At 40.3% G+C, this 27,689-nt stretch overlaps 1 protein-coding gene across 2 annotated transcripts in view; it reads left to right on the top strand.

Annotated features, from left to right (window-relative positions):
• DUSP16 (dual specificity phosphatase 16) overlaps positions 1–27,689 on the top strand; it is a 101,710-nt gene that overhangs the window by 34,988 nt on the left and 39,033 nt on the right. For both annotated transcript variants that reach the window (XM_010371002.2, XM_010371003.2), the window contains exons 2-3: positions 9,580–10,172; positions 11,048–11,186. In XM_010371002.2, the coding sequence (XP_010369304.1) occupies positions 9,945–10,172; positions 11,048–11,186 (367 nt within the window). In that variant the 5' untranslated portion in view covers positions 9,580–9,944. The remainder of the gene's footprint in view (positions 1–9,579; positions 10,173–11,047; positions 11,187–27,689) is intronic.

Here is a 27,689-nt window from a genome sequence, read left to right as displayed (position 1 = left end):
CTTGTTACAGTATTTCTTTTCATTTCTTTGCCAAGAAGTGCACTGTATAGGAACCACAGTTTCTCTGTAGTTTTAAGGAAGAAATTGTACTAAATTTTCTTACATACACACACACACATACACACACACATATTCACACTGAGGCTAAAAGTTCAATTGCCTGCCTCACAAACATGGACAACAAAAGCAAAAATGGACAAATGGGATTATGTCAAACTAAAAAACTTCTGCACTGCGAAGGAAACAGTCAACAGAGTGAAGAGGCAGCCTACAGAATGGGAGAAAATATTTGTAAACTAAATGTCTGATAAACAGTTAATACCTCAAAAACATCAGGAACTCCAACAACTCAATGGCAAGAAAGCAAATAACTTGGTTGAAAAATGGGCGAAAGACCTGAATGGACATTTTTCAAAGAAGACATACACATGGCCGACAGGTCTATGAAAAATGCTCAGCATCACTCATCATCAGAGAAATGCAAATTAAAACCACGGTAAGATAGTATTCCACTCCTGGTAGTATGGCTGTTGTCCAAAGACAGAAGATCAGTGTTGGTAAGGATGTGGAGAAAGGAAAACCCTTATACACTGTTAGTGGAAATGTGAACTATTTACAGCCATTATGGAAAATACTATGGAGGTTCCTCAAAAAATTTAAACTAGAACCACCATATGATCCAGCAATCCTACTACTGAGTAAAGAAAATGAGATGTTTGCATACCCGTGTTTATTGCAGTGCTATTTGCAATAGCCAAGATATGGAATCAACCTAAGTGTCTATCAAAATATGAATGAATAGAGAAAATGTGGTGTATATGTACACAATGAAATTCTATTCAACCTTAAAAAATAAGGAAATCCTGTCATTTTCTACAACATGGATGAACCTGGAGGACATTATGGTTAAGTGAAATAAACAAGGTACAGGAAGACAAATACTGTGTAATCTCACTCATGTATGGGAGCTGAAAAGTTGATCTCATGGAATTAGAGAGTAGAATGGTTACCAGAGGCTGGAATGGTTAGTGGGGAGGGGAAGCCTGGGGAGATGTTGGTGAAAGTAAACAATTACTTAGGAGAAAATATGTTCAAGGATCTATTGTACAGCATGGTGACCACAGTTAATGAAGATATATAGTATTCCTGAAAAATTCAAGGAGTGGATGTTAAATGTTCTTGTCACAACGATGATGGCTGTGTGTGGTAATGCACTTGTTAGTAGAATTAACCATTCCACAGTGTATATATACTTCAGAATATCATGTTGTGCATGATAAATACATACAGTCTTATCCGTTAATTTAAAAAGTTTGACCGGGCACAGTGGCTCACACCTGTAATCCCAGCACTTTCGGAGGCCAATGTGCGGGAATTGTTTGAGCACAGGAGTTTGAGACTAGAGTCAGCAACGCAGTGAGACCCCATCTCTACAAAAAATAAAAATTAGCCAGGTGTGGTGGCACATGCCTGTGGTGCCAGTTACTTGGGAGACTGAAGTGGGAGGATCACTTGAGCCCAGGAGGTGAAGGTTGCAGTAAACTGAGATCACGGCACTGCATTCCAGCCTTGGGTGACAGAGCAAGACCCTGTCTCAAAAAACAAAAACAAAAGTTCAGTTTCCTGGAAATGCATCATTTCCTTTTTTTTTTTTTTTTGATTCTTTTTTTTTTTTTTTTGGAGGCGGAGTCTCGCTCTGTCGCCCGGACTGGAGTGCAGTGGCCGGATCTCAGCTCACTGCAAGCTCCGCCTCCCGGGTTTACGCCATTCTCCCGCCTCAGCCTCCCGAGTAGCTGGGACTACAGGCGCCCGCCACCTCGCCCGGCTAGTTTTTGTATTTTTAGTAGAGACGGGGTTTCACTGTTAGCCAGGATGGTCTCGATCTCCTGACCTCGTGATCCGCCCGTCTCGGCCTCCCAAAGTGCTGGGATTACAGGCTTGAGCCACCGCGCCCGGCCAATGCATCATTTCCAATAGATATAACCATAGTTCTGAACAAAGCATGAACACCTGCCACATCTTATATTGGCATTTGCCCAATTCAGCATTATCTTGACTAGTATTTCACTGGCCCCAGAGAGCTACTATCTTCCAGGTATCCACATAGCTCAGTCTCTTACTTCTCTCCTCTCTCATGTTCTCAAGGTAAGGCCTTCTCTGACTACTCTGCTTACAATTTTAACAGCCGCCCCCGCACACCCTCTGCTGTTCCCTGCTCTATTTTTTCTCCCTAGTTCTTATCAGTGTCTATCATAGGAAATGTTTTGTTTTTGTTGTTGATTGTATCCCCCATCACTAAATTAGAAGCTCCATAAGGGCAATAATTTTTGCCTTGTTAATTTATAACCAGGCAGTACATTAATAACTTATAATGAATATTTTTTCATTTATTACTACATTTTCACAGCAGTGCCTGGCACATATTAGGTGCCAAATAAGTACTTGTTAGTTGACTGAATTAGTTACAGTAGGCCTGATGAATTATAGTGATTCTGGCAGATGTTCAAGAAAACCAGGATGCACAAATTAATCCCCATCTGACCTCTGTTTGGCTTGTTTTAAATCTTCCTTCTCCTGCCTCCAGCCTACCTTTTCTGAAAATACCCTTCTGAAACAATTTCTCCTCAATTCTCAGATTAAGCCAATCCCTGGCTATATTTCCTCTTGCCCAGTAACTCCATCCAGGGATCCTCCATTTCTACCCTCCCAAGACCACCTCCATACACCAGCCCCTCTCTCAGTAGGTAGGGTCCTGCATTTTCAGGCAGGGTGTCTGGAGGAAGCATTAAGTATAGAGAGGTAGGTGAGGGAGCCTGTGGGCCAGGAGGAGTGTGTGTAGGATATATACATGGGTGGCAGAGGGAAAGAGGAAGGTTGGGAGGGGGAAGCAGGAGGAGAGCTCAGGTGTGTCAGGGAAGAGGAAGCTGGTGAAACAGGCGATCATAAACAGGAAGCAGTACTAAGAAAAAGACGAGAGCTCTGATTGAGCCAATACTAAGAGGGAGTGCTCCTTGCCCTGAGCAGAAACTTTGGTGAAGGCTTCTCACAGATTTGGCTTTTGCCTGGGCTGGCCTGTGCCTAAAAGCACAGGCATTATAGGTGGTCTTTGAAGGCTGACTGCTATTCCAGCCTTTATCTGTGGGTCCTTGAGATGTATGTAAACAACCTGCACCTCTGATTGGAGTGGTGGCTTTGAACAGTGCGGTATGTCAGTGTGAGGCAACTGGGTTCTACGGTGCGAATAACTGCTGTCTCCAGGTCTAGTATCATCTAAATCGTTTTGCTTCAAGCAGTCTAATTCATTATTTCCATCACTTGTCAGAATATGTGTCCTCAATTTCTGGGTAAGGAAATATGATCAGACATTAATAGGCAGCTAAAAAGCACATTAAGTTCGTAGCTTTATTTTATTTTTTAAAATTATACTTTTAAGTTCTGGGGTACATGTGCAGAACGTGCAGGTTTGTTACATAGGTATACACGTGCCATGGTGGTTTGCTGCACCAGTTTGTAGCTTCCTTGATTTTGGTGAGGGTGGTTTTTTGTGTTTGTTTTTATTTTTTTATTGAATATATTTGCCAAATACCAGACCTCAGAATTTCTATCAAGTTTCTCTTAACCCACAGCTTGTGAGATAAAGTTGCTTTAATCTGTGTAGAATTGAGGCAGTCAAAGTCTAAGGAGTTCTTGTTTGCAGATATGATAGCCTCCTTTTTTCCCTTTTGATTGGTTAAGTTTTTCCTGTTATTGAAAGCCTGTGTTTGGGGCTCTATTGAAATACATTTCAATGTATCTTGTTGCCTGTTTCTTCAGTTTTATTGGAGGGAAAAATTTAAGTCAGGCTTGTAGTTTAATAAAAGTAAACTTCTCACCTTATTACATCCTTTCTGTAAACTGAGAATTTGAACTTGAGCTCTAGCCCAACCAAATAAAGCTAAATCCCTCTCCTCACTCGACAGACCTATTAAGCACCCCATAGCCATGGGATCCTTTTTCTTCCCCTGATAATTTCTCTTTGTAAAAGAAAATATTTAAAATGGAGTTGTGCCTCTCTGAGTGGGACCCCCCGCTTCCTCCTGGAGCCCCATTCCCTGCTGTGGGCCTTGATGCAGGCCTTGGGAGTGGGTGTTTTAGGGCAGCAGTAGCAGTAGCAGATGAAACTATTGCTGCCAGCAGAAAATAACCCATGGATAGAAGGAAAGAAATTGCGTGCATGAGAGATTATCACTTTTTTTCTGAGTAGGATGTAGTCAGTGTCAGTATGACTGACCTAGAACCCAGGATCATGTTTGGGAAGTTGAAGAGAAAACTCATCTGGGAAGCAGAAGAAGATCCTTAATATAATCACTTAAAAATAATCTTAATCTTAAAAAAAAAGGATTCTCTGGCTGGGCACAAATTTTGAAGGCTACAAGTAATAAAAATCAAAACAACATTTTCCTTTTAAGTAATTAATGGCAAATACTGGTTTTATACATTCAGACTTTATGTTGTTCTTTTAGTTGAAACAAGCCCCCGCTGTTCACTTTAACATAAAAACAGTCTTAGACTTACAGTTCTTAAACATAACTTATTCAGTAGCATACCTCATTGATATACCGTATTTGTGCAGAGTTGGTTATAGAGTGAATTTCAAGAAATAAAACTCCAGTGATTTCTGTTATAGTCGTAGATACATTTCCATAGGTAACCAAATGGAATCTAAATAAAAATAAATTACATATGAAAACACAGAAAAAATTGTATATTAAAGGGGGAAAGTTGTTATACAACTTGTGTTAACATTAAATGTTATAAAATATAAAACATAAATCATTTGCTGAAAGGTAAAATATACCAGAAATGGTATTTCTTTAGGAGATTTGCTGATTTTATTCCATGATCTGGATAGTCATTTTGTTATACTAAGATGTTGACTCCGTTTATCTTTATTCCTAGATAAAGTCTTTTAAAACCTTTATTTTGAACTTGGGATACTTTGCAGTTTTTTGTGTAGTAGCCCTGATTAAGGTTACTAGTCTTCAGTATGATAAATACTGCCTTGCTGACTTTCGGGTATCCTTTAAAAGATAATTTCCATAACTTCATGAATGTTCACCATCACATTTTAATTTTCTTTTAAGCCAGAGTGGGTATAGAGGGTACTCTCTAAATAAGATGTCATAAAACAGGCCAGTTGTGGTGACTCCCAGCATTTAATCTGCTAACCTTTTGAGCACACTATTATGAATTACTTGTCAGCTTCTAGGTACTCTGGTATGTAATTTTAGGGGGAAATTTTATATATGTGTGTATACATATATTTTTTAATTTTTGTAGAGATAGGGTCTCCCTGTGTTGCCCAGGCTGGTCTTGAACTCTGGGGCTCAAGCAATCCTCCTGCCCCGGCCTTCCAAAGTGCTTGGATTACAGTCATGAGCCACCATGCCCAGCTGGAGTTGTCTTTTAAGTTTAAGAATTTCGCCGGACGCGGTGGCTTACAGCTGTAATCCCAGCATTTTGGGAGGCCGAGGCGGGTGGATCACCTGAGGTCTGAATTTCGAGACCAGCCTGACCAACATGGAGAAACCCGTCTCTACTAAAAATACAAAATTAGCCGGGTGTGGTGGCGCATGCCTGTAATCCCAGCTACTGGAGAGGCTGAGGCAGGAGAATTGCTTGAATCGGGGAGGCGGAGGTTGCGGTGAGCCGAGATTGTGCTATTGCATTCTAGCCTTAACAGTAAGAGTGAAACTCCATCTCAAAAAAAAAAAAAAAAAAAAAAAAGAAAAAGAATTTCTGCATGTTTTATTTAGATTTCCAGACACGCATATATGCAAGGCCCATAGAAATAGAGTGATTCATTTTCTAATTAAATGTTGAAAAAAATCAGATTCAAGTACTGTAAGTGAAAGAAAAAGCAAGATGCAAGACAGTGTCTAGACTGTGTAACCATTTGAACAAAGAGAAGGAAAAGTGTATATATTTGTGTTTTATTCTGTATTAATTTAAAAAAATCTTTGGAATAAATTCGATGAGACTGCTAAAAGTTGTTGCCAGTTAGAGGGCACGGTTGGGACCCAGACAGGTGGAGGATAATGGTAGAAGAAGGATTTTGAATATATTTAGTTTTTTTTCATTTAAATGTATTTGCTAAATTTTCAATATCATGGCAATTTTAAACATCTTTATTGAGGTATAAGTGACACAATAAACTGTACATGTTCATACTATGTATACATTTTTAGACTGTTTTTTGAACCATATGAATATATTACCTATTTAAAAATCTAAAGAAAGTATTTAAAACTTTAACATTTGGCTAAATAAATAGATAAATAGCAAAGCTGGTCTACTCTGGATTTTGTTCTGTGGACTTGGGCCTTTGTGGTTCATTGTAAGAATTTTTATTCCCCTTGACTTATAGAAATTCTGGGTAAGGTTAGCTTGGTGATGTTGCAAGCAAAATATTCTCTTGTCATCTTTCAAATGTTACCTAATGCAAAGGATTTTGAAAACAAAACAGTAAATACAGAGAAATTTTTAAAATTAGAGTTGTAGCCAGTGATGGGGATTTAAACAAAATTCTCTAACTGTGTAAATAAAAGAGATTAAGGCCATTGTTACTTTACCCTCCATGATCCCTTGGCAGGGCCCTGCCTCTCACCTCACCCATTTAGGACTACAGAAAATTAAACGTTGGGCATGAAGTCCTACCAGGAGGACGCCAGCTGGCCTCAGTACAGCACTGAAAGAATGTAACTTCACCCTCATTCACTTTCACCCCTGTGCTTCACTTACATTCTCAGGTTAGAGTCATTTTGACCAGGCCCTTTCTTGGTCAGGGAAAGGGTCTTTTTGTATCTGTAACTACACTCTGGTTCTCTGGGCAAGAATGACATTTTCTGCTCTGTAGAACTGTTTGTTGTAACCTGTCTTTGGGTTTATGAGAATTGGCTGAGGGGAAGCACAGATGAGAACTTTCTAATTCAACTTTTGCATGTTTGCTGTCTTCTCCCTCCTTTTGTCCCTTGATCTGCTAACCCAGATAACTGCTTTGCCCCATCCGGATTTTATCTCTTTGAGAGGAGTCAATCAGACTCAGAGACCCAGTGCCATTGTTGGAATCAACTTGCTCCTGTTCTCGGATTTCCACTTTCTGTGCCACCTGGGCACCCTCGTGGACAATTGGCATCATTCTTTCCCAGTCCAGTTCCATTATGGGAACAAGTACTTAGGGAAAACAGGGTAACCTAGTAGTAGAAGACCTGGTTTGGGAATCAGACAATCTGAGTACAGGACCTTACATTGCCATGAATTCTGTCACTGAGCAGGCAGAACCTGATTCAGTGGTATGGCCTTGGTAGGTGCTTTGCAGAAGTTTATTAGTGGATTGACTAGGACAAATTCTCTCTTATAGTTCCTTCCGTTGAAAATAGAGATGACTTTTGTATTTCATTGCCATAAAACTATACTGAAAATAATACATTAATGAAAGTTGTTTCTTGGAAAATAAGAAATGGACATATAATGTATTAAATGGAGCTGGTTTGTAAAATGTGGTGTAGTTGAGACAGTGTCTCGGGTGACTCCCTGTGTGTCAGCCTCTGTGAGAAAGGGCACAGTTTGGTTGCAGCTGTACTACAGGAGGATGGAATTACATCTGTTTTTATCTGTGAGTGATGTCTTTTAGATGCCAGATGCAAGCCAGCTTTGTTTGTCATTGGCACCTATAGGATATTTTTCCTCCTGTCTCTCTGTGATGCATGGTTGCTTTTTTACTTACCAGCTTTCAATAAATTAGATAATTTTGTCCTCAGACCAAAATTTGAAGAGACAATCATGTCTACATTTTGTAGGGGAAGAAACTGTGGTTTAGAGAGGTTATGTGATTTGTCCAAGGTTACATAAATAAATGACAAAGCTGCATCTCTTTATATCATGCTCCCCCTTCTGTCTCCATGCTTTAGCTTCTAATTTGTAAGTACAGAATTAGGAAACATGACCTAAAGGTTTTTAAAGGCTCTTACATCCTGATCTGAAATCAGCTAATCAAATAATTACTTAGTCTTAAATTGTTTTTGGAACAAGGAAGAATTTACCTACTATAATAATAAATTGAGTATATTATGTCCAAAGTACTGTAGAAGTAAGAAATACAATAAACTTTTGCTATCAAATAGTTACCCTCTAGGCTAGGTGCGGTGGCTCATACCTATAGTCCCAGCACTTTGGGAGGCTGAGACGGGTGAATTGCCTGAGCCCAGGAGTTCGAGACCAGCCTGGGTAACATGGCGAAACCCGTCTCTACAAAAAGTACAAAAATTAGCCAGGTATGATGGTGTGTGCCTATAGTCCCGGCAACTTGGGAGGCTGAGGCAGGAGAATCACTTGAGCCCAGGAGGCGGAGGTTGCAGTGAGCTGAGATTGTGCCACTGCACTCCAGCCTGGGTGACAGAGCAAGACCCTGTCTCAAAAAAAAAAAAAAAAAAAAAAAAAAAAAAAAAAAAATTTACCCTCTAGAAGTTCAATGCCAGAAGTAGACATGTAGTTTTATGTAGTAGAGGATTTTGTATAAGCAGAGATGGACCAGGGGATATAGGAATCTGAGAGTATTGAAGGTCAAGGTGAAGTCCAAGCAATAAGCACAAAACTTCAACTAGTGTTAATTAGAAAGTGATTGATTAAAGGAGTTTGGCAAGAAAGGAAAGCACTGAGTCCAACTTTAAGGGCTCTGTATGTCTGGGTTGCTAACTTAGAGTTCCAGGTTAAGGGGTGAGTTTTTTTAAGACTAGGAGTTAGTGATTCTCTGAAGAATGAAGCAGGAAAAAGTGAAGGATAAGCTTACAGGGCCTTAAGCAACCTGGTGGTAGGGAGGCGGCCTCCGGAAGGAGACATGCTAGGGTCATGGTTGTGAGCTTCAGCACTTCACAGTCCTAGCTCAGCAGCTGCTGTGACAAACATATCAGTTGTTTTTGTCCTTCCTCTTCCTTAAAAGATAGCTGAAATTTATAGAACTTCCAGTTTTCCTGCATCTTCTCTCCTCCATGAGGGCAATTTTAAAAGGCTGCTGTTTGCGCCCTGGTACTCACGTGAGCTCACATGCGCACACATATACGCCTACCCACTCATGACAGGAATTCTCAAGCCATTTCAGAAAAGATTTTTTTTTTTTTGTCCTCATAAGACAGGATTGCTAACTTGGTCCTCAGCTGCTATTCTTTGTGGGGTTTCAATAAATAAGCAAATAAAATATCGGAAAACTATTTGGAATAATACTTCAAGCAGCTTTTGATAGCCCTTTTAATTCCATACTACAGGTCATTTAGTTCGGAGCCCTAGGTGATTATAATTCATGATATGTCTTGTTTTGTTTTCTTTGAGTTTTTACATTTTGAGGTAAAATGGAATTATCACTAGTACATTTTTCTGAAGCCATGCCAATTTGTCCTTTTTATTTGTTCAAATGAAGCAGTGCATCAAGTGTGGAATTAGATTAATGGAGTAAATATTATGAATCATACACTCTCTCTAATCTGACACTCTTTCTTCTTCTTTTGACCTCACGTTTTTGTTTTCTGTCTTTCCCTCTCCGCGTAGGCTTTCAGTCCAGTGTAAAGCTGTTGGAGCGCGGGAGCAAAGGTAAAGAATGATGTAATGCACTGGCTGCCCCAAAGCATCTTTTGTTGTGGAATGGTTATTCCAGTCATCTCTTTATGAATCAAATGTGAGGGGCTGCTTTGTGGACGGAGTCCTTTGCAAGAGCATATCAACGGGAAAGAGAAAGAGACATTCACTTGGAGGGCTCTTGCTGAAAATGGGTTTAACTCTCCTTTTGCCAGTCACCACCAGCCTGACCTCATACACTTTTAGTACAATGGAGTGGCTGAGCCTTTGAGCACACCACCATTACATCATCGTGGCAAATTAAAGAAGGAGGTGGGAAAAGAGGACTTATTGTTGTCATGGCCCATGAGATGATTGGAACTCAAATTGTTACTGAGAGGTTGGTGGCTCTGCTGGAAAGTGGAACGGAAAAAGTGCTGCTAATTGATAGCCGGCCATTTGTGGAATACAATACATCCCACATTTTGGAAGCCATTAATATCAACTGCTCCAAGCTTATGAAGCGAAGGTTGCAACAGGACAAAGTGTTAATTACAGAGCTCATTCAGCATTCAGCGAAACATAAGGTAAATGCTTTCCTTTTTGCCTTTTTAAAATAAATGGACACACTGAATGGGGAATAATTTTAATTGAAGCCTCCTCTTTAAGTAGAGAAAGTAATTTGAGGAAGTTTTGGTTGCTTTTTAAATTTTGGTGCCTTGTGGTACCTCAAAATAATTTGCTGTCCATATTGTCACATTTAATAATATTTCTAAACTATGCAGAAGGATTAACTTGCTTTAGTTTGGACAAGTGCTGTATTTTCTTGTGGCTTGCTAAAATTATTTTTTTAAACACTATTTTATATTATCTGCAAATTTACTGAAAGGAAGTCATTCTTTTCAAGTTCTTTGGAAAGAAAGTAGGAACTAATTATTAGGGGTGCTTTTCATATGTCATAACACATGTGGTAACACTGGTCAAGACTTAATGATATTATCTTCAAGGAAAGTTATTCCTGGGATACTAAAATGTTGTCTGTGTAGTGAGGAAGGCTGTTTTTTTCTTCACTAATACAAATGAGCTCATGTTTTAATTTAAATAAACAACTGATATCTTTGTTAGGCTGTAAAAGTCATTTTAAAAAAAGTTTGTTTAGGTCCAGGGTTATGTTTATTTGCGTATTGTTTGGTTTATTTTGAGCTTTACCGTTTTATAGTGTAAAGGATTTAAAACCAGGGAATTGTGAGACCACCTACACAGAAATAGCATCGGTTTTGGTTTTTAAGAGTTTTGTATGCTGTCTGTCCGTAAATTGACTACATCTCATTTTTATTCAAATTATTAATTGAAAACAGGAAGCAATTATTTGCCTCAACACTGGTAAACGTGAGATCTTAAGCAGTAGTTTGAGATTACATTTCTCACCTTCTTCCTAACAAGCCTCATGTTTGCATTTCAGGTTGACATTGATTGCAGTCAGAAGGTTGTAGTTTACGATCAAAGCTCCCAAGATGTTGCCTCTCTCTCTTCAGACTGTTTTCTCACTGTACTTCTGGGTAAACTGGAGAAGAGCTTCAACTCTGTTCACCTGCTTGCAGGTAAGGCTCGTGATGGAATTAAAAGGACTCAGAATCTTGTTGAGCTGTGTGAGTAAGCATATTTCACAGTGAGCTCACATTCCAATAGATCATCCCAACTTTGCTATGTAAAATGATTTATTTATAGCTTTTGATTGATATCACTGTCCTATTTAACTTGAATACTATATCATTCTTCCACATGGGTCAGTGTATTTTTGACTTAGCTCAAGTGCCTCTTCACTTGGTATTAACTGGTAGTGCCACACAGATTTGCACACCCGTATGGATAGCTCAAAGCCAGCTGCTTCTGTCTGCCTTTTTCCATTCACCTGTGATATCAGAACATCAAATGATGAACATATCAGCCCCTGCTGTTAGTTCCCATCTTTGTGGCAAGAACCAGACCAATATTACAGTGTCAGACTCTTACTTAACATTTATAGTTGGAGTGGACTCCAGAGATAAGGTCACCTTTCTGGGCATTATGAACAATGAAATAGCGGGGGAATGTGTGCAGAATGTTTCTTCTGGTAATTAGGGGAACTGTTTTAAAAGTTACTTGCGTATTTTTATTTGTTTCATAATTTAAAAAAAGTCTCAACGTAGAAATGCTAAGCAACCAGATGATTTTATAAAATGTGTGGGAAGGACCAAATATTCTGTATCTGTCCTGAAGGACGGCATTGTAGGAGTTAATCCCATCAAATTCCAAAGAAGGCTGTTCATCCTTTGCTTCTCGTTTTGCAAATGAAAATCCTTTCCCTGGGAATATAGTTTGACAGCACACAATAACCTTAACATAAAGCTGCTGTGTTAGGCAGATTCAGCTTCAATGATAGACAAGAGTGCTCTTTAACATTTGATCTAAGAAAAACAAAATATTAAGATTAATTAGTTGTTGGTGTGTTAATAATTTTAAACTCTGTGCAGATTTAGATAAGATTTCCATGTCTCCCATTCTCTCTCACAAGCTTTTCCTCAGTTCTCTAAGAACCAGGATAGTTCCATCTTTTTCATTGTCTATCTGTATACCTTTCATTTATGCTGTGATTCCGTCTGATCTTTCAATTAGTGTTCTTAAGTGAAGCCAGCTTGTCTTAGAATGTAGTTTTCAGAAGTCTGTAACTGAGAATTGTAATATTAGATTCTGTCTCTGTTGATAGACACATTCTTTTACTGGGAGTATGAGTGTGTTAAATATAACAACTATTATTAGCATTTCACTAAACGAATGTGGTGAGTTTAGGAACTCATTACATGTTTCACATGGCCACTGCATGAGGGACTTTACCTTGGAATCCTGTTAATGGGATCAGGGTATCAGGGTTTTTCTTCTTCTTCTTCTTTTTTTTTTTTTTGAGATGGAGTTTTGCTGTGTCGCCCAGGCTGGAGTGCAGTGGCGCGACCTTGGCTTGCTGCAACCTCTGCTTCGCAGGTCAAGCGATTCTCCTGCCTCAGCCTCCTGAGTAGCTGGAATTCCGAGCACCTGCCACCATGCCTGGCTAATTTTTGTATTTAAGTGGAGACCAGGTTTCACCACGTTGGCCAGTCTCTGACCTCAGATGATCGGCCTGCCTCGGCCTGCCTCGGCCTCTCAAAGTGCTGGGATTACAGGCATGAGCCACCACGCCCAGCCAGAGTTTTTCTTAAAGAAGCAATACACCAAGATGTCCTTCGTGACAGAGTGGTTATCCCACCCTGCTCTTGTTTGGGACACTTTTACCCTACGGGGAGCCCTTACTGAACATCTCGGTCAAGTAGACACCCCCCAGAGGAGTGAGCTCACATGGAGTTTCTAGCACAGGTGCTTTAACTACTTGTCGTTACTCCTTTACCAAAGAGCTTTCCTGTGTTACCTGGGAAGGTTCTTACCGATCCTCTGTAGCCTTGGGAGGGGCACTCACTGGGCAATAAGGAAGAAACAGGACTGCCTGATTAGCTATGTCAACTCTAGGGACATGTGGTATGACACACTGAGTCAGAACACCCTGACATCCCCGTTTCATACAGGAAGTGTTTCTTAGGCCTAAAGGAAAGTCTGTGGAGACCGCGCCAGGAGCCACTTTAACTGTATTAGTAGCACGATATCTTCATCCTCGCCTCCAGAATCCGATGTTTCTGTTAGCTTAGGAGGCGACTTCAGGGTCTGAATTGCTTTTTCGGGAGTTTCTGAGCGGCTGGATTTCTTGTGACTCCTCAGAGGGGATTCTAGATGATTAGAAGCCTTCCCAGTCATCCAAAAGCAATTGGGGATTCTCTTGGTTAGTGAATTTGTTCCTCAGGTAGGTAGATCATTGGGGTAAGTGGATAACAGTATTGGAGAAGGTTTGGCCATCAATTCTTGGGAAACTGTTTTATTGCCAAGGTCCAGCTGCTCAGAGGACAAGCCAGGGATGTGGGACAGAAGGACACATTGACAAAAGTTTCTTAAATATTTTGGTTGGGGAGAAATAACTGAAAAGCACGCTAGTTTCTCACGGGCTACCGTAAGTTACGAGGTCGCTGGAGACGATTTTCACTGCAGACTGCCCCCGTGACTTTCAGCAGTTGGAGATTTTTGTCAGTCTCGTTTGGACATGGTAATAGAAAGACAGAGTGGTTTCTTGGAATAATTTTTCTGTCAGTTTAGAACTTTCAGCCACCTTGAGAAAAGAAAGCATCAGATATGTGAGATGGTTTTTATGGTCATTAGCTGTGGCAGTGAGGAATTGTGGTCCCACATCTACTCACACTCTCAGGGCTACCTTACCCACAGAAGAATGACTGGGTAACAAGGGAACAAGAGGACTCCCAAGAAATTGATAAGCTCTTTCCTTCACACAAGAGGAGACTGACACTAACCTGGAGGACCTGCTTACATGGTCATAAAAAATGAAGGATTACTGAAGGAGGAGGAAGTGGGATTTGGGGAACCTCTACAGGAATGCGGTGGACTTAGTTCCTTAACATGGACCAGGTCTTGTGTATCTTTGTGTTCCCACAAGACCTAGCCCTTCTTAAGTTTTCAGTAAATATTTTGATATTAGCTTACCTGAAGATTTTATACTGTTTATATTTCCTATGATTTATTAGTTTAGAATATAAGCATATTAAGCAGTGATGAAGCCTGAAAGTAGAGAAAACTTTGGATTGTTTTGAAATAAATGATTTGGAAGGTGTATTTATTCTGATAAAGCAAATATATAGCTGCAATGGAAAATATCTAATACGAAACTTTTTTCATCTATATAAGTAGATGTGAAGATGGTATTAAAATCTGATGAAAATGCTGCTGTAAACAATGCTAATTTTGTGTGGTCCTTAAACACTGGTGTTTGATAAAGAGCTAACAACCCTAGAAATCTACCTTCACTCATAGGAAGATACAAGTTCTTGAATTCATGTTAATTGAGAACAGTCAGAATAATTACTGTACTTTTTAAAATGTAAATGTGAATTGATTGCTAAATTTAGTCATTAGTAAATAACCTAACCAAGTCAAACCAAACCATAGCATTGTTTCACTCCCAGTGGATTAAAGGGTTTAATGTCAATAGCAGCTGGGTGTGGTGGTGCACCCCTGTATTTCCAGCTACTGGGGAAGCTGAGGTGGGAGGATTGCTTGAGAGCAGGAGTTTGAGGTTACAGTGAGCTGTGATTACAACACTGCATTACAGCCTGGGTGACAGAGAGCCTGTCTCTAAAAACAACAACAACAAAAAAAAAAAAAAGAAAGAAAAAAATTATCAGTAGCAATCTCATCTTAAAAAAAACAAATTTGGATGCCTTAGAAAGTTCTCCATCACTGCCCAGGCATGGTGACTCACGCCTGTAATCCCAGTACTTTGGGAGGCCGAGGTGGGTGGATCACCTGAGGTCAGGAGTTCGAGACCAGCCTGGCCAACATGGCAAAACCCCATCTCTACTAAAAATATAAAAATTAGCCGGGCGTGGTGGCACGCATCTGTAGTCTTAGCTAATCGGGAGGCTGAGACAGGAGAATTGCTTGAACCTGGGAGGCAGAGGTTGCTGTTAGCCAAGATCGCACCACTGCACCCTAGCGTAGGCGAGAGAGTGAGACTCTGTCTCAAAAAAAAAAAAAAAAAAAAAAAAAAGTTTTCTATTACCATTAATGGGTAGGTAATAGCAAACCATTGTTTCCCTTTTTTTTCAATTTTGAAGTCAGTTATTGAATAAATATAATTTAAAGACCTGCGTATATTCCCCACAACCCTCTTTGAAATTAAGACTTAAGAATTCATATTGGTCGGGTGCGGTGGCTCACACCTGTAATCCCAGCACTTCGGGAGGCCAAGGTGGGCAGATCACCTGAAGTCGGGAGTTCGTAACCAGCCTGACCAATATGGAGAAACCCTGTCTCTACTAAAAATACAAAATTAACCAGGCGTAGTGGCGCATGCCTGTAATCCCAGCTACTCGGGAGGCTGAGGCAGGAGAATTGCTTGAACCCGGGAGGTGGAGGTTGCGGTGAGCCGAGATCGCACCATTGCATTTCAGCCTGGGCAACAAGAGTGAAACTCCATCTCAAAAAAAAAAAAAAAAAAAAAAAAAAAAAAAAAAGCATATTAATAGAGTAACAAAATGGGTGTGACATCAATGTATCATAATAATGATTTTATAACCTAGGATGGGCTTTTGTAAGGGAAAAATGCTATAATTCCTATTTGACTAAAAAAATTACTGGATTTCTAATAATTTGAAAAGAATCTAATTCGATTGAGAATATTTCAGAAAAGTTTAAGTATGTTAAATAGAATTGTAGGAAAATATTGACAGAATAAACTATATATTTTTTCTTTTTAATAAAGTCCTTTGTGTCTGCTAAACTATATTTTGAACTTGTAATAAAAAGTCATAAACGCAGAGAAGACCAACTCCATGGGAGCAATAGGTAATCTGGGTATAGAAATTATACAAGGTGCCAGGCATGGTGGTTTATGCCTGTAATCCCAACACTTTAGGAGGCTGAGGCAGGAGGATCACTTGAGCTCAGGAGTTTGAGACTTGCCTGGCCAACAGAGAGAGACCTCAACTCTACTAGAAATTTAAAAAACTAGCTGGGTGCGGTGGTATCATAATTGTAGTCCCAGCTACTTGGGAAGCTCACTTGAGCCCAGGAGTTTGAGATGGCAGTGAGCTGTGATTGCGCCTGCACTCCAGCCTGGGTGACAGAGCGAGACCCTGTCTCCAAAAAAAAAAAAAAGAAATTATACAAGCTAGAGCTAAAGAGAGCCATGCTGTATGCCATGTGCCGGGCCTGTCCTTGTTTTGTCTCCTGCAGATACGAGATTTAAGATTGAGCGGAAGGGGAGAGATGGGGATTGGAGAGTCCAAAAAGGGAACCATTTTCAAGGATTGGTAATACCTTTCATGTTACTGCTAAACCTTAGATATCGACCAAAGAAAAAGGATCAGAAAAGAGCAGGAGGGAAGAAAAACTAGGTCCTAGTAGTAAAGGTGTTACCTGAGCATAGCATCTATATCTGCATCTGCAGAAGGCTTCAGAGTCTTCTGGTCAACTCAGTGCCATGCCCACACCCATTCCCTAGGTGATCTAACGTCTGCATTGAGGAAATCCCTTTAAGCTGGAAAGAACAATGGACCAGGGGTCAAAGCTGTAGCCTGTGTTCTCTCTGTGTGTGTGTGTCTCTGCTCTTTATGGCAACTTTGGATAAGTCATTTAACCTGAATTATCTTGTATTTTTTCATCTCCTAAAAGGAGATAGTAACGCTTGCCTTATTATGAGGATTGTGTTAGACAATGGATGCCAAATTTCTGTATCAATAGTCTAAAAGACTATCCTTTAAAAAAATAAGAAACTTAGCAGTATGAGTTTGAAAACCAAAAAAATCAGTTGCTAACATTGACTTATTGAGCAACGTTTTTTGGTATTTTCAACAACCTGCAGAAAACTAGTTCTCTGAAAAATAAACTTATTTCTTGGCTTTTACTTAGTCACTATTTATCAGTTTATTCTACTTGTCTATTTTTTTATTTTTATTTTTTTATTATACTTTAAGTTCTAGGGTACATGTGCATAACGTGCAGGTTTGTTACATATGTATACTTGTGCCATGTTGGTGTGCTGCACCCATCAACTCGTCAGCACCCATCAATTCATCATTTATATCAAGTATAACTCCCAATGCAATCCCTCCCCCCTCCCCCTTCCCCATGATAGGCCCCAGTGTGTGATGTTCCCCTTCCCAAGTCCAAGTGATCTCATTGTTCAGTTCCCACCTATGAGTGAGAACATGCGGTGTTTGGTTTTCTGTTCTTGTGATAGTTTGCTAAGAATGATGGTTTCCAGCTGCATCCATGTCCCTACAAAGGACGCAAAGTCATGCTTTTTTATGGCTGCATAGTATTCCATGGTGTATATGTGCCACATTTTCTTAATCCAGTCTGTTACAGATGGACATTTGGGTTGATTCCAAGTCTTTGCTATTGTGAATAGTGCCGCAATAAACATACGTGTGCATGTGTCTTTGTAGTAGAATAATTTATAATCCTTTGGGTATATACCCAGTAATGGGATGGCTGGGTCATATGGTACATCTAGTTCTAGATCCTTGAGGAATTGCGATACTGTTTTCCATAATGGTTGAACTAGTTTACAATCCCACCAACAGTGTAAAAGTGTTCCTATTTCTCCACATCCTCTCCAACACCTGTTGTTTCCTGACTTCTTAATGATTGCCATTCTAACTGGTGTGAGATGGTATCTCATTGTGGTTTTGATTTGCATTTCTCTGATGGCGAGTGATGATGAGCATTTTTTCATGTGTCTGTTGGCTGTATGGATGTCTTCTTTTGAGAAATGTCTGTTCATATCCTTTGCCCACTTTTTGATGGGGTTGTTTGTTTTTTTTTTTGTATATTTGTTTGAGTTCTTTGTAGATTCTGGATATTAGCCCTTTGTCAGATGAGTAGGTTGCAAAAATTTTCTCCCATTCTGTAGGTTGCCTGTTCACTCTGATGGTAGTTTCTTTTGCTGTGCAGAAGCTCTTTAGTTTAATTAGATCCCATTTGTCAATTTTGGCTTTTGCTGCCGTTGCTTTTGGTGTTTTAGACATGAAGTCCTTGCCCATGCCTATGTCCTGAATGGTACTACCTAGGTTTTCTTCTAGGGTTTTTATGGTATTAGGTCTAACATTTAAGTCTCTAATCCATCTTGAATTAATCTTCGTATAAGGAGTAAGGAAAGGATCCAGTTTCAGCTTTCTACTTATGGCTAGCCAATTTTCCCAGCACCATTTATTAAATAGGGAATCCTTTCCCCATTTCTTGTTTCTCTCAGGTTTGTCAAAGATCAGATGGCTGTAGATGTGTGGTATTATTTCTGAGGACTCTGTTCTGTTCCATTGGTCTATATCTCTGTTTTGGTACCAGTACCATGCTGTTTTGGTTACTGTAGCCTTGTAGTATAGTTTGAAGTCAGGTAGCATGACGCCTCCAGCTTTGTCCTTTTGACTTAGGATTGTCTTGGCAATGCGGGCTCTTTTTTGGTTCCATATGAACTTTAAAGCAGTTTTTTCCAATTCTGTGAAGAAACTCATTGGTAGCTTGATGGGGATGGCATTGAATCTATAAATAACCTTGGGCAGTATGGCCATTTTCACGATATTGATTCTTCCTATCCATGAGCATGGTATGTTCTTCCATTTGTTAGTGTCCTCTTTTATTTCACTGAGCAGTGGTTTGTAGTTCTCGTTGAAGAGGTCCTTTACATCCCTTGTAAGTTGGATTCCTAGGTATTTTACTCTCTTTGAAGCAATTGTGAATGGAAGTTCATTCATGATTTGGCTCTCTGTTTGTCTGTTACTGGTGTATAAGAATGCTTGTGATTTTTGCACATTAATTTTGTATCCTGAGACTTTGCTGAAGTTTCTTATCAGCTTAAGGAGATTTTGGGCTAAGACAATGGGGTTTTCTAAATATACAATCATGTCATCTGCAAACAGGGACAATTTGACTTCTTCTTTTCCTAACTGAATACCCTTGATTTCTTTCTCTTGCCTGATTGCCCTAGCCAGAACTTCCAACACTATGTTGAATAGGAGTGGTGAGAGAGGGCATCCCTGTCTTGTGCCAGTTTTCAAAGGGAATTTTTCCAGTTTTTGCCCATTCAGTATGATATTAGCTGTGCATTTGTCATAAATAGCTCTTATTATTTTGAGGTACGTTCCATCAATACCGAATTTATTGAGCGTTTTTAGCATGAAGGGCTGTTGAATTTTGTCCAAAGCCTTTTCTGCATCTATTGAGATAATCATGTGGTTCTTGTCTTTGGTTCTGTTTATATGCTGGATTACGTTTATTGATTTGCGAATGTTGAACCAGCCTTGCATCCCAGGGATGAAGCCCACTTGATCATGGTGGATAAGCTTTTTGATGTGCTGCTGAATCCGGTTTGCCAGTATTTTATTGAGGATTTTTGCATCGATGTTCATCAGGGATATTGGTCTAAAATTCTCTTTTTTTGTTGTGTCTCTGCCAGGCTTTGGTATCAGGATGATGTTGGCCTCATAAAATGAGTTAGGGAGGATTCCCTCTTTTTCTATTGATTGGAATAGTTTCAGAAGGAATGGTACCAGCTCCTCCTTGTACCTCTGGTAGAATTCAGCTGTGAATCCATCTGGTCCTGGACTTTTTTTGGTGGGTAGGCTATTAATTATTGCCTCAATTTCAGAGCCTGCTATTGGTCTATTCAGGGATTCAACTTCTTCCTGGTTTAGTCTTGGAAGAGTGTAAGTGTCCAGGAAATTATCCATTTCTTCTAGATTTTCTAGTTGATTTGCATAGAGGTGTTTATAGTATTCTCTGATGGTAGTTTGTATTTCTGTGGGGTCGGTGGTGATATCCCCTTTATCATTTTTTATTGCATCTATTTGATTCCTCTCTCTTTTCTTCTTTATTAGTCTTGCTAGCAGTCTGTCAATTTTGTTGATCTTTTCCAAAAACCAACTCCTGGATTCATTGATTTTTTGGAGGGTTTTTTGTGTCTCTATCTCCTTCAGTTCTGCTCTGATCTTAGTTATTTCTTGCCTTCTGCTAGCTTTTGAATGTGTTTGCTCTTGCTTCTCCAGTTCTTTTAATTGTGATGTTAGAGTGTCAATTTTAGATCTTTCCTGCTTTCTCTTGTGGGCATTTAGTGCTATAAATTTCCCTCTACACACTGCTTTAAATGTGTCCCAGAGATTCTGGTATGTTGTATCTTTGTTCTCATTGGTTTCAAAGAACGTCTTTATTTCTGCCTTCATTTCGTTATGTACCCAGTAGTCATTCAGGAGCAGGTTGTTCAGTTTCCATGTAGTTGAGCGGTTTTGGTTGAGTTTCTTAGTCCTGTGTTCTAGTTTGATTGCACTGTGGTCTGAGAGAGAGTTTGTTATAATTTCTGTTCTTTTACATTTGCTGAGGAGTGCTTTACTTCCAATTATGTGGTCAATTTTGGAATAAGTGCGATGTGGTGCTGAGAAGAATGTATATTCTGTTGATTTGGGGTGGAGAGTTCTATAGATGTCTATTAGGTCTGCTTGGTGCAGGGATGAGTTCAATTCCTGGATATCCTTGTTAACTTTCTGTCTCGTTGATGTGTCTAATGTTGACAGTGGAGTGTTGAAGTCTCCCATTATTATTGTATGGGAGTCTAAGTCCCTTTGTAAGTCTCTAAGGACTTGCTTTATGAATCTGGGTGCTCCTGTATTGGGTGCATATATATTTAGGATAGTTAGCTCTTTCTGTTGAATTGATCCCTTTACCATTATGTAATGGCCTTCTTCGTCTCTTTTGATCTTTGATGGTTTAAAGTCTGTTTTATCAGAGACTAGGATTGCAACCCCTGCTTTTTTTTGTTCTCCATTTGCTTGGTAGATCTTCCTCCATCCCTTTATTTTGAGCCTATGTATGTCTCTGCTTGTGAGATGGGTCTCCTGAATACAGCAGACTGATGGGTCTTGACTCTTTATCCAGTTTGCCAGTCTGTGTCTTTTAATTGGAGCATTTAGTCCATTAACATTTAAGGTTAATATTGTTATGTGTGAACTTGATCCTGCCATTATGATATTAACTGGTTATTTTGCTCGTTAGTTGATGCAGTTTCTTCCTAGCCTCGATGGTCTTTACATTTTGGCATGTTTTTGCAATGGCTGGTACCGGTTGTTCCTTTCCATGTTTAGGGCTTCCTTCAGGGTCTCTTGTAAGGCAGGCCTGGTGGTGACAAAATCTCTAAGCATTTGCTTATCTGTAAAGGATTTTATTTCTCCTTCACTTATGAAAGTTAGTTTGGCTGGATATGAAATTCTGGGTTTAAAATTCTTTTCTTTAAGAACATTGAATATTGGCCCCCACTCTCTTCTGGCTTGTAGAGTTTCTGCCAAGAGATCTGCTGTTAGTCTGATGGGCTTCTCTTTGTGGGTAACCCGACCTTTCTCTCTGGCTGCCCTTAAGATTTTTTCCTTCATTTCAACTTTGGTGAATCTGGCAATTATGTGTCTTGGAGTTGCTCTTCTGGAGGAGTATCTTTGTGGCGTTCTCTGTATTTCCTGAATTTGAATGTTGGCCTGCCCTACTAGGTTGGGGAAGTTCTCCTGGATGATATCCTGAAGAGTGTTTTCCAACTTGGTTCCATTTTCCCCCTCACTTTCAGGCACCCCAATCAGACGTAGATTTGGTCTTTTTACATAATCCCATACTTCTTGCAGGCTTTGTTCATTTCTTTTTCTTCTTTTTTCTTTTGGTTTCTCTTCTCGCTTCATTTCATTCATTTGATCCTCAATCGCTGATACTCTTTATTCCAGTTGATCAAGTCAGTTACTGAAGCTTGTGCATTTGTCACGTATTTCTCGTGTCATGGTTTTCATCTCTGTCATTTCGTGTATGACCTTCTCTGCATTAATTAGTCTAGCTGTCAATTCTTCCACTCTTTTTTCAAGATTTTTAGTTTCTTTGCGCTGGGTACATAATTCCTCCTTTAGCTCTGAGAAGTTTGATGGACTGAAGCCTTCTTCTCTCATCTCGTCAAAGTCGTTCTCTGACCAGCTTTGATCCGTTGCTGGCGATGGGCTGTGCTCCTTTGCAGGGGGAGATGCGCTCTTATTTTTTGAATTTCCAGCTTTTCTGCCCTGCTTTTTCCCCATCTTTGTGGTTTTATCTGTCTCTGGTCTTTGATGATGGTGACGTACTGATGGGGTTTTGGTATAGGTGTCCTTCCTGTTTGATAGTTTTCCTTCTGACAGTCAGGACCCTCAGCTATAGGTCTGTTGGAGATTGCTTGAGGTCCACTCCAGACCCAGTTTGCCTGGGTATCAGCAGCAGAGGTTGCAGAAGATAGAATATTGCTGAACAGCGAGTGTACCTGTCTGATTCTTCCTTTGGAAGCTTCCTCTCAGGGGTGTACTCCACCCTGTGAGGTATGGGGTGTCAGACTGCCCCTAGTGGGGGATGTCTCCCAGTTAGGCTACTCAAGTGTCAGGGACCCACTTGAGCAGGCAGTCTGTCCGTTCTCAGATCTCAACCTCCGTGTTGGGAGATCCACTGCTCTCTTCAAAGCTGTCAGACAGAGTCGTTTGCGTCTGCAGAGGTTCTGCTGCTTTTTTGTTGTTTTTTTAGCTGTGCCCTGTCCCCAGAGGTGGAGTCGACAGAGACAGGTAGGTTTCCTTGAGCTGCTGTGAGCTCCACGCAGTTCGAGCTTCCCAGTGGCTTTGTTTACCTACTTAAGCCTCAGCAATGGCGGGCGCCCCTCCCCCAGCCTCGCTGCTGCCTTGTGGTTAGATCGCAGACTGCTGTGTTAGCAATGAGGGAGGCTCCGTGGGCGTGGGACCCTCCCGGCCAGGTGTGGGATATATTCTCCTGGTGTGCCCGTTTGCTTAAAGTGCAGTATTGCGGTGGGAGTTCCCCGATTTTCCAGGTGTTGTGTGTCTCAGTTCCCCTGGCTAGGAAAAGGGATTCCCTTCCCCCTTGCGCTTCCCAGGTGAGGCAATGCCTCGCCCTGCTTCAGCTCTTGCTGGTAGGGCTGCAGCAGCTGACCAGCACCGATTGTCCGGCACTCCCTAGTGAGATGACCCCAGTACCTCAGTTGAAAATGCAGAAATCACCAGTCTTCTGTGTTGCTCGCGCTGGGAGTTGGAGACTGGAGCTGTTCCTATTCGGCCATCTTGCTCCGCCCCCCTCTACTTGTCTATTTCTAAGAGCGCCAGAATAGAAGTAAATATATGTGAAAAAAAGGAAAACGATTGAATTTGGGCTTTTATTTTATGCTGACATACGGTAAAGAGAGTAAATGGGTTAGTTTAGTAGAAATAAAGATCAACTTGCATATGAAAAATGCTGTTCTACTATGTCCTTCTCTCTCCCCGGTTATAGCCTGAGTAAAAGCAAAAGGGCTCCACAAGGCTTATTAATTCCACAGCACTCCTTTCTGTCCTGTGGTGCGGTACAGGATAACCCTATGGCGATTGGGGGAGAAAACCATAAATGGACCACAGACTTCAGCCCTTTCATTTACAAATGAGGAAAATAACAGAGCTGCTGAGTGACTCTCCCAAGCTCTCGCTGCCCAAGGCCCATATCCACAAGACATTCCAGTCTTCTGGAATTTTGTCAGGAGGCTAGATTGGAAATCAAGGGTGTGCATTTCAGATCAGGCTTATTCTGAAAGGCTCTTTTTGTAATAGCTCTTTCTCAGTCTTTTTGAGAATTTCCATCATATTCTTCATATTTTATAGAATATAGCAATCTATAAAAATATACTGTATATAAAATTTTTTAAAGCATTAAACTATGTTAGCCAGAAGAGATCATCAAGTGAAAGTCTACTCTCTTTTATGCTGGTGTATAGCTGTGAATAAGGGTAGAGGATACCATTTATTAACACAGCAAAGGTCTTTGATTAATGTTTGCTATGGTTAAAGACCAAATACTCATTTCTTTGTTTTGAGTTGGAGTTACTATTGTAGTTAGACTTACAAGTGAACAAAAATGTATTAGACTCTTTACACATTTTCAATTTAACAAGGACCTAGATTCTGATAACCGTTCTGTGTAATAAATGTATAGTTTTGGTTTAATGGAATTCATTACTATCCTTCCTCATGCAAGTATAATAGAACCTGATCTTCCTAGTTACGGATTTTGCTGTTTGTGCTGTTATAATCAATTCTGTTATCTAGTTTGGTATTTCTTCTTCTTTGTCTGGAGAAGGGAAACATCAGTAATTCCATTTCGAATCCTGTAGCATTTGGTCAATGAGATTGAAGTTAGTGGATTTCAGTCAAAATATACCAATTATTAAGGAATTGACTGCTCTTGTGTCTAAAAAACTACAATGACTGAGAGTCACTGAAAACAGACTAAAAATAGATGCGATATGCACACATACACACACAATGGAATATTCCACCTTAAAAAAGAAGGAAATCCTACCATTTTGCAACAATATGGGTGAACCTGGAGGACATTACGCTAATTGAAATAAGCCAGACACAGAAAGACAAATACTGCATAGTATCACTTACATGTGGATCTAAAAGAGTCAAACTCATAAAAACAGTAGAACGGTAGTTACCAGGGGCTGGAGGACTGGGGTAATGGGGAGATGCTGCATAAAGAGTACAGACTTTCAGTTACATGATGAGTAAGTTCTAGAGACCTAATGTACAGCACGGTGACTATAGTTAACAATAAATGTATCGTATACTTCAAATTTGCTGAAAGAGTAGGTCTTAAGTGTTCTCACCACAACAAAAAGGGCATAGCTATGTGAGGTAAAGTAGTCATTCCAAGTGTATATGTGTATCACATCATCATGCTGTACACCTTAAATAGATAAAATGTTTGTTTGTTAATCATACTTCAGTAAAGCTGGGGGAAAAGGTGCTGTTTGCTCACTGGCTGCTGTGTATTTCTGGCTCTGTTTCTGAGTCTCAGTAGGCATGAATTCGTCTAAATTGGATCATCTTTTCTCCAACTGCTATCTGCCAGTGTGGAAAGTCGGTCATGTCTCTTCCCAGCTACCAGTGGCTAAGACATATGCTTGAGACTGTCTTTTGAAACAAACAGACTAGAGAGCCAACTAAAGATTAAAGATAGTCCCTTGGTTCCCCATCCTGATATTGTGCACAAACCAAACAAAAGCACCCCAGATGACAACAATGACATCAATCTTCCCTTGCCCCAGTTGTGGCAGCTGTGTGGTCTAGAGAAACACCAGGTCCAGCATATTCTTCAGCCCTTTCACTCACTCAGCCTCTCAATGTTTGATGGGTACTTCCATGGTTGTGCCTTGGACTGGGCCCTCGGGGGTGAGGATAGTGGAAAAGCAAAAGTCTTGCCCCTGCCCTGAAAATCTAGTGGTTAATTTGGGGAAATGCACCTAAAGTGGATGAAGCAAAGAGCAGTGTATGATCATTTGCTAAAATGTATGATACAGTGATAAGGGATGATTCAGTGTAGTCTGCAGAAGTCAGGGAAGACTTGATTAGGGCAATGGAATTTTAATCAGACCTTGAAAGATGATGAGTAAGATTTGGGTAGGGAGGGTTCTTCGAATTCTGAGGCGGAAAGAGAACATGATTAAAAATGTCAGGAATGAACATAGATTTGGAGGGGCAGCGAGGAGACCAGAGTGGATTTTTTGTGAAGGAGAGAAATGGGAATTGAGAGGACATGAGATAAAATTATGTAAGCTCTTTAAATCAGAAGGAAGAATTTGTACTTTAAGGTGATGGGTGTTGTGAGCTATTGGAGATATGGCTGCAACACCTGTCATCTCTCAGTCACCAGATCTTTCTTCCAACCTCTTGGGTCTGTCTGGTTTTCTGGTCTCCTGCTACCATGAAGTCAATTGAACATTATTCCTCCCCCAGATTGCTCCAGGAGCCTCTTAACTGGTCCGTTCACATGCTCTGTCTTACCACCTTCCAATCCATTGCTCACACTGCAGCCAAAGTTACATTTTTATTTTGTATTTTTAAACTAATTCAGATTATATCACTTCCCAGTTTAATATGCATCAATAATATGCAGTGCTCTTAAGATAAATTACAAAAATTTTAACTGATTCACAAGGCCCCGCAGTGGCTGGCTTCTGCCTACCTTGCTAACTTCATCCAGTGCCACTTGAAGTCCTCAGTAGTTGTTTTGCCTTAGCTCCTTAGGCCTCCTTCCTGTTGCTCTAAACCTACAACATCATGCGCCCTGGGCCTTCACAGAGGCTCCCTCCTCTGCCCTGGGCTCTTCTCTCTGCTATTTACCTAGGTGTTTCCTACTAGATTCAATGTAGTTGTCAAGCCTTCCCTAGCTACCAGGCAAAGTTGGTTTCCATATGCCTTTGGCCACCTACCATAATTAGTTAATTATTCATCTAATTATTTGGTTAAAGTTTATCCCATAAAACTGTCAACTCCAGAGAAGGCCCTCTGTCTTGGTCACCACTGTTCCATTACTAGCACTATGTCAAACTCATAGTAGGTGCTATTAAATGTTTTTTGAACTTATACGTGAAACGCAGTTATCCCTTTCTCCCTCACTGCTCTGTGAGATCTCTTGTCAAAGTGTGTAGTTGGCCAGAGAGGAGGACTAGACAGAGTGAAATATACAGAAGTGGTCTTAGGGGAGAGCCTGCGGCTAGATGGCTTAGAAAGCTTTGCGCTTCACATGGATAGCCTGAGAAGTGAGCTGTATAGTGTGATTCATGGACAGTTTACGAGTTAGTCAGATTTTATTCTTGAATCATTCTCCAGACACTAGACTTGTATTCCTTTTTCCTCTTGACGCATCAAGTTTCCCCTATTGATAATCTCATTTCATTATCCATTTTGATGATGATTACAGACATGTCCAACAGCCACACCATCCTCATCTGGGGTGTAATCGTAGTTGGTGTCTCATTGGTTTCCTATGGGATGTGCCCTGAGTCCCCGAGCCATGGAGATGTATTACGGGACTCTTCACACCGTTATGGAGTCCTGCACCATTTAGCAGCATCAGAAAAAATTTTCTTTCCCTTTCATGTAAATAAAGTCCTGTGGATATGGAGGAATCATAGTAAGGATTCAGTGTTGCTTTTGGATAACCGAAGTGGCACTCACCAATTTTATCTTTTTTCCTGTAGTAGAAGAAAAAATGTTTTTTTCTTGCCCTGTGCCTCCCCGCTCACCCTGAGAGTCTTCTGGGGCATTGTGGTCTAGGAATAGGAAGCAGATTTTGTGCCCCCACCCACACCAACTAGCTTTTGGCTTTGAATGGAATCAGGAAATCCTTTGGAACACCAAAAATATACAAGACTTATGTCCATCAACAGCTATTCATTGTAACAAGGAAGGATTCAATAAACATTTATTGAATTCTAATTATGTGCCAGGCACTATGCTAAATGCTGAGGTGATTACAAAGGAGTATAAGACATAATTCTTATCCATCAGCAGCTCACAATAGCTGGAGAAGTAAGACAGGTCACAACACATACACAGTTATTTCACAGTTACTAGGTCAGTGGTAGATACTGCCAAATGATTGGTATA

Source organism: Rhinopithecus roxellana, chromosome 10 (genome assembly GCF_007565055.1).
Source record: "Rhinopithecus roxellana isolate Shanxi Qingling chromosome 10, ASM756505v1, whole genome shotgun sequence".
In the NCBI taxonomy this organism is placed as follows: Eukaryota; Metazoa; Chordata; class Mammalia; order Primates; family Cercopithecidae; genus Rhinopithecus; species Rhinopithecus roxellana.
Note: the sequence above shows the minus strand (reverse complement) of the source record. Positions and strands in the feature narration are given on the sequence as shown.